The sequence below is a fragment of the Mycteria americana genome, chromosome 1, assembly GCF_035582795.1.
Source record: "Mycteria americana isolate JAX WOST 10 ecotype Jacksonville Zoo and Gardens chromosome 1, USCA_MyAme_1.0, whole genome shotgun sequence".
NCBI lineage: Eukaryota > Metazoa > Chordata > Aves > Ciconiiformes > Ciconiidae > Mycteria > Mycteria americana.
Genome location: NC_134365.1, coordinates 118,917,080 through 118,931,089, shown reverse-complemented (window position 1 = coordinate 118,931,089; position 14,010 = coordinate 118,917,080). Strand labels below are relative to the sequence as shown.

Sequence of the window (14,010 nt, the reverse complement as noted above, 5' to 3'; positions counted from 1 at the left end):
TGGCCCGCAGCAGTCTTGTGCCTAGGCAAACACACGCATACGCGCTTCACCGAGGTCCACAGAACCGAAATTGCTCATGCTGAATGAGAAACAGCCCCTCAGCCTGCTTTTGACTGCACACCTAAAGCCCCCAGGGTAAAATGCAGCTGGGGAGGCCAGGGCTGCTCACTCAGGCGCCGGCCCTGGCCTCACGGAGGAAAGGCAGGCCTCCTGGGACACAGCACCGGGAGCAAGGTCGGTTAAAGGCAGCTTTCAAAACAGGTATCGCCATCTTTTCCGTGCCTCCACCGCTACAGCATACAAGCTCTCCCCGAGGCGTTTCTGTGCGCCTTGCTGAGGCCCACAGGAGGAGGCCTCCAGCGGGGACAGCGACGACGCAGTACCGGCCGCCCCTCACCGACCACTGCAGCCGTTAACGGCTGGGGGGGGCGGGACCTCAGTGTGGAGGTATTTCCCGCCCCGGCGGGCGGTGGGCGTGGCGCGGCCGTTGCAGTGGGAGGGCGGGCGTCACTACCGCTTCCGGCGTGGGCGGTTTGAAGGCGATGGCGGGTACGCTCTGCCCGCCGTCGGGCCTTGTGGCGGAGCTGGACTCTTCTCTGTCGCTGCTGGAGGTGGGCGGCAGGGGGGTGTCGGCAGAGCAGCAGCAGCAGCAGCAGCAGCAGCGGCGGGCGGAGGAGGAGGAGGAGAACGCAGACCTGCTGCCCATGGTGTTCCTCTGCGGCGGCTGCAAGCGGCCGGTGGGCGACACGCTGAGCTGGGTGGCCAACGACGAGGAGGCGGGCTGCATCCTGCTGCGCAGTGAGTCCTGACCCCCACCCCGCCCTGCCCCGCGCCGCGGCCGTTGGTCACCTCCCTCCCCCCTCTGCGCAGGTGCGGCGGGCAGCGTCTCGGTGGACGAGGAGCGGAAGCTCTCCAAGCGGCCCGGCGAGTGCGGATGGTGAGGCCCGGCCCCGCTGCTGCCCTGGGGGTGGGGGGGTCCCCCCACCTGGGCCTTTCCCTCCCTCTCCTGAGGGAGCTGAGAGGCCCCGGGGAAGGTGCCGAGGAAAAGCCTGATAAACGGCCCGTCAGGTGCTGCCGCCGGGCGGGAGTGCCCGTGGTTCCCCGGGCAGGGCTGGGGAGCCTGGGCCTGGAACACTTCTTTCGGGCGGCCTGTACAAAATGCTTAGGCATTAGTGTTGCTGAGGTCAGCCGGCTACTGGGAGTGCAGGCTGAAAGATGAGTGCTCGTAATTACGCTATGTAAAGCAGGCGTGAATGCTCTAAAAAAATCATAATGGGTAGTTTGTGGTTTGGTTTTTTTTTCTTTTAAGAATAGGGATGGGGAGAAGTGTTTCTGTTCTCCTGAACAAACATTATGTATTTTACTTGCAGCATGATTGAAACATTATTCTGCTCTGGCTGCTCAGCAACGCTTGGCAACATCTATAGGTGCACCCCAAAGCATCTCGACTACAAGAGGGATTTGTTCTGTTTCAATGTTGACTCAGTTGAAAGGTAAAGGCAGACTTTTTACTGGTAAGCTGGCCAGCTAAGCTTCACCCACCAGGCATCTTATTGAGGGATGCTCCTGTTAATATTTGCGGCATGTCTAGAGGTTGCTGTTTCTGCTGCTTTGTTCCAGAGTGGTTTTCTGTATTACTGCAGTTAGCACCGTAGTGCTGAAGTGTGAGAAACATCATCTGTGTAATGTTAGACAAGTCCTAGGAAAAAGAAAATACCAGGGCTACCTTTTGTATAAGAAATTGCATACCACCCGGGAAAATAACACTAGGTACACAACACAGGAGGGTTCCTTCTCATTTGATTAGAAGAGACTACATATGTGCTCTGCTTTGGACAACATAGAATGAGCCTGCAGTCATAGGTAGTGCCAAATAGGCCTGGCTGTAAGCTATTAGAGGTAAATATCAGCAGAGAATGTGGGGAGAGGGGCTTAAGCAGGTCTGACCTGTACTGGTCAAGTCCGCTTTTTCCTTGCTAAGGTAGGCAAAAGCAAATCTTAAAACCAATACAATAGCACACCTTCATTTTCTAGGCAGTTTTTGACTGCAAGACAGTTAAGTGAGAGCCTCAAGCACATATTCAGTTTTAATTGGTTTATAGCACTTAAAAGTGGTCTTAAAATATTCTGCAATAACTATATCCTGAATTAAGTCTCCACACCAGAGTGCTTTTATCCAAGCATTACTCTAGTAAACAGTGGTAGGTTATCTTTATTTCTGTCTGGGCTAGTTTTAATGCTTCTGCTTTTTGTTAAGTTCCAGTTTATCTTGCTGTATTGATGTGGATGTTCACCTTCCTACTCTGGCCAATTTTTTTGTCTTTCCACAGCTATGATACTTTGCTTTTTCCATGGCAGTAAAATTCTCTGAAACACTAACATGGCAACAAAATGGCATTTTCTTGCGCAGTAATGGTGATGGATAGTTCTCCCAGCTAGTGCTACACTGTTCTTAATGTCTGCATGATTCTTCACCATATCCTGTAGCACCAGCATTCCTGACTGTCTCCTGGAGTTTCAGCTTTCATAAAGCGGTGGTGTCTTGGTAGTTCTGCACTTAAAACTCTTTTCATTCCACCATACAGTTTGTTTACAAGATTACTGAATATAGATAATCTTCTGTTGTTGCTGGAATCATGCTTCCACTTTGCTAGTGTATTAATAATAATGTATAATCATTGAGAGCAATGGATGAGTCCTGCATTTGTTTTCTCGCCTTCAGAGTGAAAAGTGCATGGTCTAAACTGTAGTGTATCAGTTACATTGTAGGATCCTCAGAAAAGCAGGCTCTTACTGATGAGGAACCTTTAACACTTGAAAGTCGAGCTGTCTTGGAAGAGGTGCTAGAAAGGGTAAGGTTTAACCTTATATCATTCTTTGTTTAAATCTCCTCTATGAAATCTTAATATCCTTATTTCATACAGATCAATTCTGTGGGTTTTAACATATACTGTAATACTTCATAATATTAATATCTTGTGTTATGCAAGATTTTCAGTAACTTTTCCTTCAATTTTAATGGTAACTAGCATTTTCTGTTTATCAAGCACAGCTTTAGATTCCTATCTATGTCTGTCAGTAATTAGAAAATTTGTTTCTAATTAGTTCTGATTTGCTTCTCCAGATTTTCACTTAACTTCTAGTCATGTCTTTTCTGTCTTTCATGTAAACTGACTTAATGCTTTTGCTGTAACTTTATTTATTGTGTAATATTTCAATACAAAGTTGACATTTTGCTCTACTGCAAACTTCTGATTGCAGGTAGCAATCAGTTGGGAGCAAATAGTGCAACAAAGTCGGCTCTGAAAGCTGATGGTTGTCTAGCAAAAGCTGAATGTGTGGATCTGACACTTACCAAGGTTGAAGACAACTATAGATTTGCGAAAGTATGGAGAGTTAATATTAGAGTTGAGTGAGCTTTCAAACTATGAAAGTAGCAGGAATAGAGTCAAATAGGATTGGTGATGCAAGATCAAATTTGAGCGCTTGCTGACATCTACGCTTTGTGCTTTGTATTGTCAAGTTCTGTTTATAACACAGGATCTTTCCCTGTTTACAGGCAGACACTGTATTAAAGGTTCTGGAGGCAAGACTGGCTGCTATTGAATCAAGTATGGCTTCTCTTCACAATAAAGCGTGAAAGAAATCACATGCAGGAAGTTTTAACTGCAGGAGAATGATGTATGTGAAACTTGTCCCTGTAATCCTCTGGAGTCTGTGGGAACATGGCAAAAGCTGTGCAAAGAACTGAAAAACATTGGTGGCTCATGCTGTGGTAGAACAATGCTGACTATGAGTCTTCACCATAGACAAAGAGTTCCTCTCTTTTCTGTTAAAAGGATACCCCAGAAAGAAATGGAATTTTTTAATTAAGTTTCTGTAGACTTTTAGTGTGTATGTAAATATTTATTTAAATTTTTGTCTCTGAAAGCAAAGCATTTGTATCCTGACTTCTCTGCTATCCAATACATACTGAATTGGGTGTGCTGCTCCTTCCTAAACCAATTAAAAAAAAAAAAAAAATCCCTGTGATGTCTGAAGGCACAACCTATCTAATTCTTGTCTCCACAGCCTTTGCTTGATCTATGCTCAGAGATGGCGATGGCACAATAACTGTATGGGGTGGTTTGGTTTTTTGTGTTTTTTTTTCAAGCTGAAGGCTAAAATGTACTGTAGAAGAGGCTTTAAAAGCGTTAGATAAATGGCTTTCCATGCAGTATTGAAGGTCATATGTTTTACAGCTTCAAGGGGAAGAAAATAAATAAGGCTGGTAGCAGCATGCTTTGAAGCAAACTTGGTGGATATTTGAGCAAGGAATTAAAAATGCTAATTAAGAACACTTGTCAGTATTTTGTTGTTTTAATGCACATATTTCGGTTATTTGTCTTTGATCGTCTGTGTATTTAACTAATTGTCAGGGCTTTTCATATAGTGTGAGTGTTCCAAGTAATTTTTTTCAATAAAACAAAAGCAAGCAGTTTAAGGAAGAATAATTTTGAAAAGGTGTTTTTTGTTATGCAACACTACTTAATTTTACTACTGCAAGTTTTTAAGTTTTGTCCAAAAACCTAGAATGAATTTCCCACACTTCTTCCCCCATTGGTAGGCACTGTTTCTCTTACAAAAGCTTCTCCCCCCCCACCTTTTCTCTATTTACTGCTTTGTTTCGAAGTAGTATGCAAGTTTAGCCTGTAGTGATGGGTCTTCTTACCTGAACATGAAAGAATACTAAAACATATTTTTACTTGCATACCTGCCAAAGGAATTGTTATAAGCACTAATCTTTCCAATAAAATTACTCCAGTGTAATTTTTGAGGCAGTTTCTTCTCTAACAAGTTTTTGAATGCTGGTAAGTGACATAATAGACTTCATCCTGGATGTCTGAAGAGAACTGTGAACTCTGCCCTCTAATTGAAGGTTGGTTGATGTTTTTCGTTATATACAGAGTATGTTTTTGTTGGAAGTGTTAACAGTTGATGGCTTGATAGGCCTAGCTTATCAGATGCATTCCACAATGCTTTTTCCAGATATATGTATTTTTTAACATGTGCATTTCTTTTTCTGTTAAGGACAACTATGGGAGCAGGGACACAAGTCTATAAGGATCTCTGTAGATTTTTTTTTTTGTAGAGATGAACGTGCATTCAATTTGTCTCAAAGATTGAGACAAGACAGCATAATCTTCTATATCTATATTCCAACAAAGTAGCAGCTAAACACAAAGGTGCAAAGATAAACTTCCATGTTTTTCTGATGCTTCCCTATCTAAATTATTGGCATGTTAGAGGTGGGAGATTGAATAACCTAATATTTATCAACCTGGAGGTAGTTTCTAAGTGGATTCTTGTATTTGTTCAATTATATTATGAAATAACCATTTTAGATGTACCCTTAATGGAAAGAACCAGATTTGCTGGCTTCAGGCAGCACCTGTAGCTTTAAACATGCTCTTTCCATTAAACATGGAGGGCAGCTAGCAGTGGTTCAGAGTGAGTTCCCTAGATAGATTCACCAGCTGAGTTCCTTCTGAGACTTGTTTAGGTAGATTCCTAGCACCTGTCTCCTGTGTCCTATATATTGCTACTATGTGTAATGGAAGTAAAGTGTATATATGTAAGCAAGTATTCAAAATAAGAAATGGTTGCTTATCTTAAGGTAAGCAGGTGAATTCCTTAACTATCCCTCTTTTCTAGCTACTATGGGAAAAGTACCTGCTGAAGAAGGAACCCAAAAAACATAATCCCACCAGTATGTCCCTGAACTCACAGGCAGAAATTACTACAAAGAATCTGGATTAGAGTATGTGTTCTGCAATGGAACATACGCAGGTAACACATTTTAAAAGCGCATGTAGAGTAACCATTTTTCTCGTTGGTTTAGTGTTATGGTCTTCTGTATCTTTATTGAATACCTGCATTTGGCATCAGTGTATATTTAGAACAATGTCTCAACACATTGTAGGTGGGAGCTCGAGTACATTAACACAACAGACTCTCTTAAAATAGCATTTCCACGCTCTCAAGGGTTGCCAGCTGCTGCCTTGCTAAGGTGTGCAATGAACAGTCTAAATTTAGAATAAATTTCATATGGATGTAGAGATATTTATATCTGCATGGGGAAATGGTGTATTTGGGTATGTGTATTCCAAGAAGCTGAAATTTTTTTACTGTGAAGTTCAATTAGGAGCTAATATCTTGAGTAGTTAACTGGGCTAAGGGTAATATAGTAGAGAACTTTTCTGTTTAAATGTGTACTATGGTGCACTTGAACAGTTTTTAAACATTAAGAAAGTTGTAGTTGTTCCCTAACCAAATATAGTAGGAAAGTTTTAGTGTGCCAGCAGGATGTACGCTATACAGTCATACGTAAAAGATATTTCTCCTTGCTTAATAAGCAGTACTTGTTACTGGGTGACAGTTCCTTCTATACCCAGTTTCTTGGTTTCTGCCCTCAAATGCAGGATAAATAGGAAGTTGAATTCTCCTTTGGGGGAATCTGCATGCTCTATGGTACACTTCCTTATACTGGTCCTAGGCTGTCGCGGATGGAGCAAGAGTGCACTTCGCTCATAAGAGAGAAGTAAAAATATAGTTTATTGATACAGAATAGGGAGTTAAAGTTCAATGCAACAGTGTTTTAACAAGACTTGATGGCAAGGTACACTTGATCGTTTACTGCATAGAGGACAGGGTCAGACAAAACTGTCAGGGAGACCCTCCCGTTGAGTCATGAGGTTCAGAAAAGGATCCCCTTGCTTTCCAAACTCCTCCTCAGAGAGGAGTCTAGGTGTGGCTGGATCCAGTCCTAGTCCCAGACTTGGTCAAGGGTTTATGTCTAAAGGCTTACATGCGTGCAATCAATCCTTTATATCACTTAGCTAAGATTTCAAAGTTTAGCATGCTATTAGTCACTTACTGAGGATCTGTTGTGGCAAGGAATCTCTCAGCCTTGAGGAGTAACCTTGAGAGGTGTCCCTGCTCAAGGGGAGATACTGGCGTGCAGCCCACTGCCGTGCAGGAGAGCTCAAAGGGCCCTGGGCTGTCCACTATTTAAGGAGTGAGATGATTGACTTATAGTCATATTTGTGTGTCAGCAAGACGGGTAGATCACTGCTTCAGGCAGCCCTTGGCTACTTTGTTGCCATCCGTCCTCAAGGTCCAGCATAAGCTGGATACAGCTATCAGGATGCTCCCACTGATGGTTACTGCTTGTGCAGGGGGCAGGGGGGGACCACACTGCCACATAGGCACTTTGTGCATTATGCGCTGGGAGGGGGAAAAATACCACTTTGAGTTCTTTAACTTTGTATGGAGTTAAATATGGCAGGGATTTAGTTCAAGTACAATGGTACTTTGTAGCTCACTAATTATGCACTTTAGAGAGAAAGTGGTATAACATAAAATACATGTCTTCACAAGATTAAAATTGAGGTTTCAATATCCCCTGATTCAAACTTTAAAACACTTTTCTGTAACTTGAAAACCATTCCAAAACACTGATAAGAATAACAAGCAAAACTTTACATGTTCAGAATCCACTAGCAGGAAAGGAATGAGGATGGGGAAGACCATACATTCCACACAAAGAATGTATTTAAGGACAGATGATGTTGAACGTGTTCTCTGTAGCTTATTAATAAACACACCATGGAATTGTCAACTGAAGAAAAGTGGCAAACACAAAAGCTGTTACAGGTATGCTAAAAGATCTGTATATGCTTAGGAAGGATGAAGACTGGGAATTAACTTAGATGAGACTGGGGCTTTTATAAGCTGTTTTTGAAGGGGGTGATAGGGAATAGACAGATGAGCTATATTTTAGTCCTTGTGTTCCTCTTGTGACTGTAGAGTACTGTTTGCTAGAGTGTCAACGTGTCTGAAATACTGGTTATATTCTTTAAATAGTTAACTTAAACACCTCCCCTCCTCCTCCTCCTCCTGCCCTGTGTCTTTAGCCCCAGGTAATGCTGACAGGAACCTTCCCACCCTGTACCTGCTGACATCCTGGCTACTGTTACAGGAAAAAAAGGCGTGTGTTTCTGGTTGAAAAAGCAATGATTTGTCTCCTTACAAATTTTGTCTATACTAGCATATGTATCTGTACTTGAAAACTGTCCCTAACAGCTTTCTTTCCCAAACTGATCTTTGTGAGAAATGCTTGTATGACTTCAAAGGATATTGGCCAAAGCTTCTGTTGGTGGTAACTGCCTTGTAAAATAGCATGTCAGCTTTGACAATAGGCCTGTGAATGGCATGTGCTGGGAGGATAAATGTGCTATGCTTCATGTTCCATATGGGCAAAATCTGTGGTCTAACTACTGTGGTCCTCAGTCTTCTCAAGCTGGGGGAAAGCTGTTGAATGACAGTAGTGTTAACCATGTAGAAGTATTGATGAATGGGCTCTAAAGCATTTAGGAGCACAGACGTACTTGTCCATAAAGGCCTAGGAAACTTGAGGGAACCAGTATGAAAACAGTCCCTCCTCTCTGCACAAGAAAGTGGAGCGTCCAACAGGGATGGTTAGCAAGCTCCATGCTGAGTTTGGCATCTGGTTGCCTTTCCAGGTGTCTTATCTTTGTTACAGATGACACTGTCATCTGCTGCTGAGGTTAGGATTTAAAAGTTGCCAAGGTGACTCCATAAGGTCAGGGATGGAGCTGCTGGCTTTTTTTTTGATTGCACCAAAATTTCAGGTTAGGCTAAGATTCCTAAGTTGGGTAGAGTTTACTTTTGTTAGCTTTTGCAACTTAGCATTGCAGCAGAGGCTGGATGTACTTTCCTGGGAATGTGTCCCAAACAGGCAATGTTCTTTACTGAGTGTGGTAGTTCCTGGCTAATCCATATGATAATTATAGCTCTTGGTTTCAGGAGAAGTCTAAAAGGTGGGGACTCAAAACTCTTCTGGCTGTTGTTGGACTTGTTTTGGTAATAAAAGCAGTAGAGATAATGAGTAGGGAAGGAGCAAAAATTAATGTCCTTGTCTGGATGTAATTTCTGCTCTAAAAAAGGCTTGGAAAAAGCATAGGGAACAGTTAAGTGTGCACTATATGGCAAGATGCCGTAGAGCAGAGGTCCAGCAGATAGCACTAGCAGTGGGCTGAAAATGGTAATTGCTGTTGTTAAGCTTAAAACACCATGGATACAGCTGGGGCTTCCTGGAAAGAGACCAAGCAAGCAAGATGGCTGAAAAGACACAAGGAAAGGAAAGGAAAGAAGTACGAGTGCAAAACAAAACTGCTACTCAAGGTGGGGCAGATCTTACTTGGAGGGCGAAGGGAATTGGGGGCTGGAGGGACTGAGATGAAGGTGGAGACACTCTTATGGCTGTACTCTGAATGCTCATGAGAAATGAGAATGCCCCTTGACTGAAGCTTCTAGATCAGGAGGTTAGGGTCCCCGTGTCCTCCACAGACAGGGAAAGAGGCTTCTTACCTGACTAAAGGTGGCCTCCTCATTTAGAGACCTGAGGTAGATGTGTAAAGTGAAATGAACCATTTGGCAGGACCCCTTGCCTCCCTCCCTGGTGTCCACTAGTGCCCTGTAGCTTATCCACTTAAACTTTGAGAATCCACTAGCTGGCAAACTGCCTCCATCAATGCCTCTTTCCCTTCCTTTTCAGCTGGTAGGGTAGAGAAAAGCTGAAGAAGAGTCTGAACTGGAGAAAATGTGCCAGAGCAGAAGGAACAGAAGGTGAAAAAGAAAAAACGGGCACATAATATTCTGACAGGAAAGCATGATACTGTGGGAGTAAGCATGAAGAAAATAGATGTGTGATTCCAAAAGGAGCAAAGCACCTGAATCAGTTTAGTTCCAGAGAGATCTGAACATCAGATTCCTTTTAGGCCTTATGTACACAGGCAAACTGACAGGTACAGCTACTGGAGAGTAAACTGACACAGCAGATTGTTTCTGGAATAAAATAACTTTCGTTCTCACAAAATGTGTTTTATATGGGCTGGGGGGGGGGAGGTGGAACACCAGGGCAGGCTTTGTAGTGCAGATGCATGTCAAGTCCTCTATATGAACAAGGCAGTAGATCCTTTGAAAACCCTTCTCGCAAGTCTTCAAGGTGGGAAAGGATTGCAGAAAACATATTCCATAACTGAAAAGAGAAAGTCAATGAAAAATACCCCATGAAAATTCTCAGTGGAAAAAAAATAACAAAGAAAATAGCAAAATGAGTACTAGTAGATTTTTTTTTTTTATCCCTATGATCTACAAGAACTGATAATGTTACACTGAACATTTGGCTCCTCTTACATGGAGCGAAGAATTGCAATGTATTGTTAGTGTAATTAATTGCTTTAGCAATCTAGTCAAAATAGTAGCAAGCAGCTACTATTAATCTAGTTACAATGATATCAGCACTTAGTGTCCAAATTTTCCAATTACTGCTCATTCCCATTAATAATACAATTAAAACTGTTATATAGACTTTCTACCATCTCTCCTGCTTCTCTGTTGTGATGTTCACCTATGTGCCTGTGGTCTGCAGTGGAGGGTCTTTTTTGCCTCGAATGGGAGGGTGCTGGTATTTTGGTGTCCAGGTTCTTCACCAGCTGATGTACTGGGGGTTTCTTGGACAACTTGATGCTATTCATGCACACTTCCAAGCAGCTGACTGCTAACACATCTTTCTGATGGGTCTACAAATTCAGTAATAGAATATTAACAGGCTAGCAAGATCCATGAACATACATGGTATAATGCTTTGGGGTGGTAATTGGAGTTACACAAAACTAGTCTAAAGCTGAAAACAAATTAAACATTAAACTGCTAAATGGTTCTGCCATTATAGCTACAACAAATTAGACTACAGTCAACTGACTACTGGCACTGGGCTGATACAGCTACAACCAAGCTAAAGAAGTTCAAGACCAGACAAGCCCCAACCGTGTTTCTCAAACCCTTAAGCCTTGTATTGCCATGAGAATACGAGGGCTGTGGCCTGCTAACAGCAATGGCCATGCTGTCTTGGCTGTGCTATGGGGCTGCCATAGAAGTAAGGCTCATTTGCGCAATGCCAAGCAGCGTGATGCCATCCCGGCAATTCTTTCCATATGTCTCCCTACTGTGTGGCCAGAGGAGTGGAGTATCATTGTCAGCTTGAAAACTAGCACAGAAACACAATTGTGTTTTCTTTTAAATTAACAAGAATGCCAAGCTCAGCCAAGTCACCCAGGAGACCAAACCTATGTAATTTTATAGTACAAGGCTTTGTGTTTACTGCTAGGACAAAAGGGCTGGGGTCATAAATTGGGAAAGATCCCCTTGTTTTCATTCTGCTGGTGTGAGAGCTACATTTCCCCCCTAACCCCTCAGGGCTAGTGCTTATACTAGGATGACAAAGAAGATTTGTTTTAAAGCTTTTGTAAACCTAGAGAAAACTCTTCCCAAATTTCTGCACAGCAAATAGAAGGTCCAAACAATAAGGAATTAAAAACCTGAAATGCATTTGGCTTTTCTGACTTATTTTAGGCTGTCAAATGACATTATGTTACTGTACAACATCACATGAATCCACTCTGTTAGAAGAGTCACTTCACTTTAAACGTTTCAAAATAATTTTCTATGCAGTTTGCTTCTCTCGTAAGAATTTGCTAGGAGAGGATTGGGTACAGATGTGTTTCTTGTGGTGTTTCAGAATTAAATAGCGGGCACTAACTAGTGGTAGCTAGGACAGGGAGGCTGTTCATAAGCTGGGCATAGGGAGAGCTGTTCCTGGAAGACTGCGTTCCTGCTTGATGTCCATGGTTTGAGGGGTGTGATGATACTGAAGAGGGCAGGAGAATGTCTTAAGGGTAGCAAAATATACCTTATTTCATTAAAGATTTTAACCCTTCCAACTATTTAGCTTATTCAAGGAGCAGAAGTTTCAGTGTTGTCTGTCCGTTCATCCCCGAGGAACAGAGATCTGTAAATGCAGGGACCCTCAGCCTAGCGGCACAGGAGAGGGCAGTGGTTTGAACTGCAAGCTAGGCAAAAATCATACTGGAAGTGAAGTGTATGATTTTTAACAGAATCAGTAAGCCAACTCCTATGCAGCGATGTGCTCAAATAAAGGATGCTCCGTGGCTGGAAATGGGTAAGGTAGGCCCTGTTCACAGCCGGCTGTGGGTTTGTGCGGGGGCCCTGGGCCATAGCTGTGTGGGTGGCATGGTTCGGAGCAGCCCCCAAGAGGCGTGGGGCTTGTGTCTGGGCAGCCCTCCCTGGGCCCCAGTCTGGTAAAGCTTTCCCTCCTGGGCCCCAATTTAAAACCACAAGCAAACAAGAGCAGCAATAACAACAACAACAACAACAAAACCCAGGGATGAAAGCTGGGTTCAGATAACCATCTGCAAGCATCCAAATAGAAGGTGTGACTTTCAAGCTGCGGGCAACTGTCCAAATGCAATCTAAGGAGCTGGAGCCTGCTTTAGGCTCAGGTGCTCGGGCACTTGTGCAAAACCAGTGCTTAAATGGCCACCTGGGAGCTGAACTTTGGGCAGCCCCTCTTATTTATTTAAATCTTGACCCAAACGACTTGTTAAGATGTAATTGCCGGGCTGATATGCATTTCGTTTATTTGCTGGCTAATACTACAGCAGAGTAACAGAGGCTCCCAAAGCTCCCCGCAGCGCCTGTGTCCCCGACACCCGTGGTCCCCCCACGCTTTCCTGGTGAAGCCGGGAGAGGGCACATCTCCATAAGAGATTACACTGCTGCTTGGCAGTGACAATTAGGATTTTCCTCTCCAGCTTATTCTGCTCACTCAGGACGTTGGTTTTTCACCATGTAGTGCTGCCAGGTTTTTGCCTTTCTTTCTTTACCTATTTGCTCTTCAAGATGAATTTGCAGCCTAGCTGGAGACTGCCAGCTGCTCTGCTTTGTTACTTGGAGGTAGGAGGTGTGGGTTTGGTGAATAAATACTGTTTAGACTCAAACTGTTAAAACGGAGCCACAAAGGAGTCCGTAGGACTCTTGTCTGTTACTTCTCTGGGGATGATGTGCTATTATTACTGTGATGCTTTCTATGGAAAAAAACCTGAACAAGACAGATTTTTCTAATCTTGAGAATAGATCGGGGCTCACATCTGTCCTTTGTTTCTGATATATGAGATTTTATAGAAGCAATAAAATGTAGCAAGCATTCATTTAATCCATATTGAGGAGCAAATTTCCATGATTTGAAAGAAACTAAAACCACTTACCTTACTTTGCTTTGCTTTGTAAAGATAAGCTAAGGTTGAAAACATGAAAACTTGCCTATTTAAGGATTTTATAAATAGACCATAATCTGGTTTTCAGTGGCACTGTGATATTCCAGAAAAGGAGCCCACAGCCTAAGTTTTGAATGACAAACTGCACACCGTTCACCAAGCTAATTAACACTGCTGGCAAATCGCAAACAGTTCCTAAAAGAACCAAAACAGCTACCCACTGAATATGTATTTAAAAATATCCTGGGACAGAGTGACTACATGCAGTGATTCCTGTATGAGTAACAATAGGCTCTTCATTGTTCACACTTTAATCGTTTTCTGCCTTGTTTTTTTTTTTCAAATCACCAATTTCTGCATCCTCTTTCGAGCTGTGAGTAGCACGCATCCAGACAAGAATGCTGGATTTAAGGTGAACCCCTGAAAACCGACGGTTCTCTGAAGCTACTGCTGGTTTTTAATGGCTGTTCTTTAAGCCTTGCATAAGCAAAGCTCTGCATTACATCAGGCCAGCAGGGCTTTTCTGAAAGCAGCTGATGAGAAGGGAGGGTTAAGCTTACAAAGCTTCATATTCGAGCAGCAATTCACAAGGCTTGGAAGCAGTTTGCAAACACACAAGCTCTTCCTGGTAGCGGCTATCAGAAGTTTTTTCTTAAAGCATCTCCTTCCCAACCCCAATAAATACAGAGGGCTGGGTTGGCTTAGCTGTGAAAGTCCCCATTCATAATGCTGCCGTTAAAATTTAGGCTGCTTATTTTACCTAGCCGGGTGTCTCGTTAGCCCCCTCGCTGGAGTACTAACCCAGCTCCTT

At 43.1% G+C, this 14,010-nt stretch overlaps 1 protein-coding gene across 2 annotated transcripts; it reads left to right on the top strand.

The window, feature by feature from the left end:
• Positions 1–511: 511 nt before the first annotated feature.
• MIS18A (MIS18 kinetochore protein A) lies at positions 512–6,118 on the top strand. 2 transcript variants are annotated; one of them, XR_012777897.1, is made up of 6 exons: positions 512–798; positions 871–937; positions 1,371–1,493; positions 2,759–2,852; positions 3,560–5,225; positions 5,695–6,118. XR_012777897.1 is itself a non-coding variant. In XM_075517456.1 (5 exons), the coding sequence occupies exons 1-5, from the start codon at positions 543–545 to the stop codon at positions 3,638–3,640; spliced, it is 621 nt and encodes a 206-aa protein (XP_075373571.1). In that variant the 5' UTR covers positions 512–542; the 3' UTR covers positions 3,641–6,118. The 2 variants fall into 2 exon arrangements, 1 of the variants encoding a protein (XP_075373571.1); XM_075517456.1 differs by having other exon boundaries at positions 3,560–6,118.
• The last annotated feature ends 7,892 nt before the right edge of the window (positions 6,119–14,010 follow it).

What these genes read in the sequence shown, in the direction of transcription:
- MIS18A (XM_075517456.1), top strand. Translation starts at nt 543, where the DNA reads ATGGCGGGTACGCTCTGCCCGCCGTCGGGCCTTGTGGCGGAGCTGGAC. An exon ending in GGGCTGCATCCTGCTGCGCA is followed by an intron (nt 799 to 870) that starts GTGAGTCCTGAC and finishes CCCTCTGCGCAG; the next exon opens with GTGCGGCGGGCAGCGTCTCG. An exon ending in AATGTTGACTCAGTTGAAAG is followed by an intron (nt 1,494 to 2,758) that starts GTAAAGGCAGAC and finishes GTAGTGTATCAG; the next exon opens with TTACATTGTAGGATCCTCAG.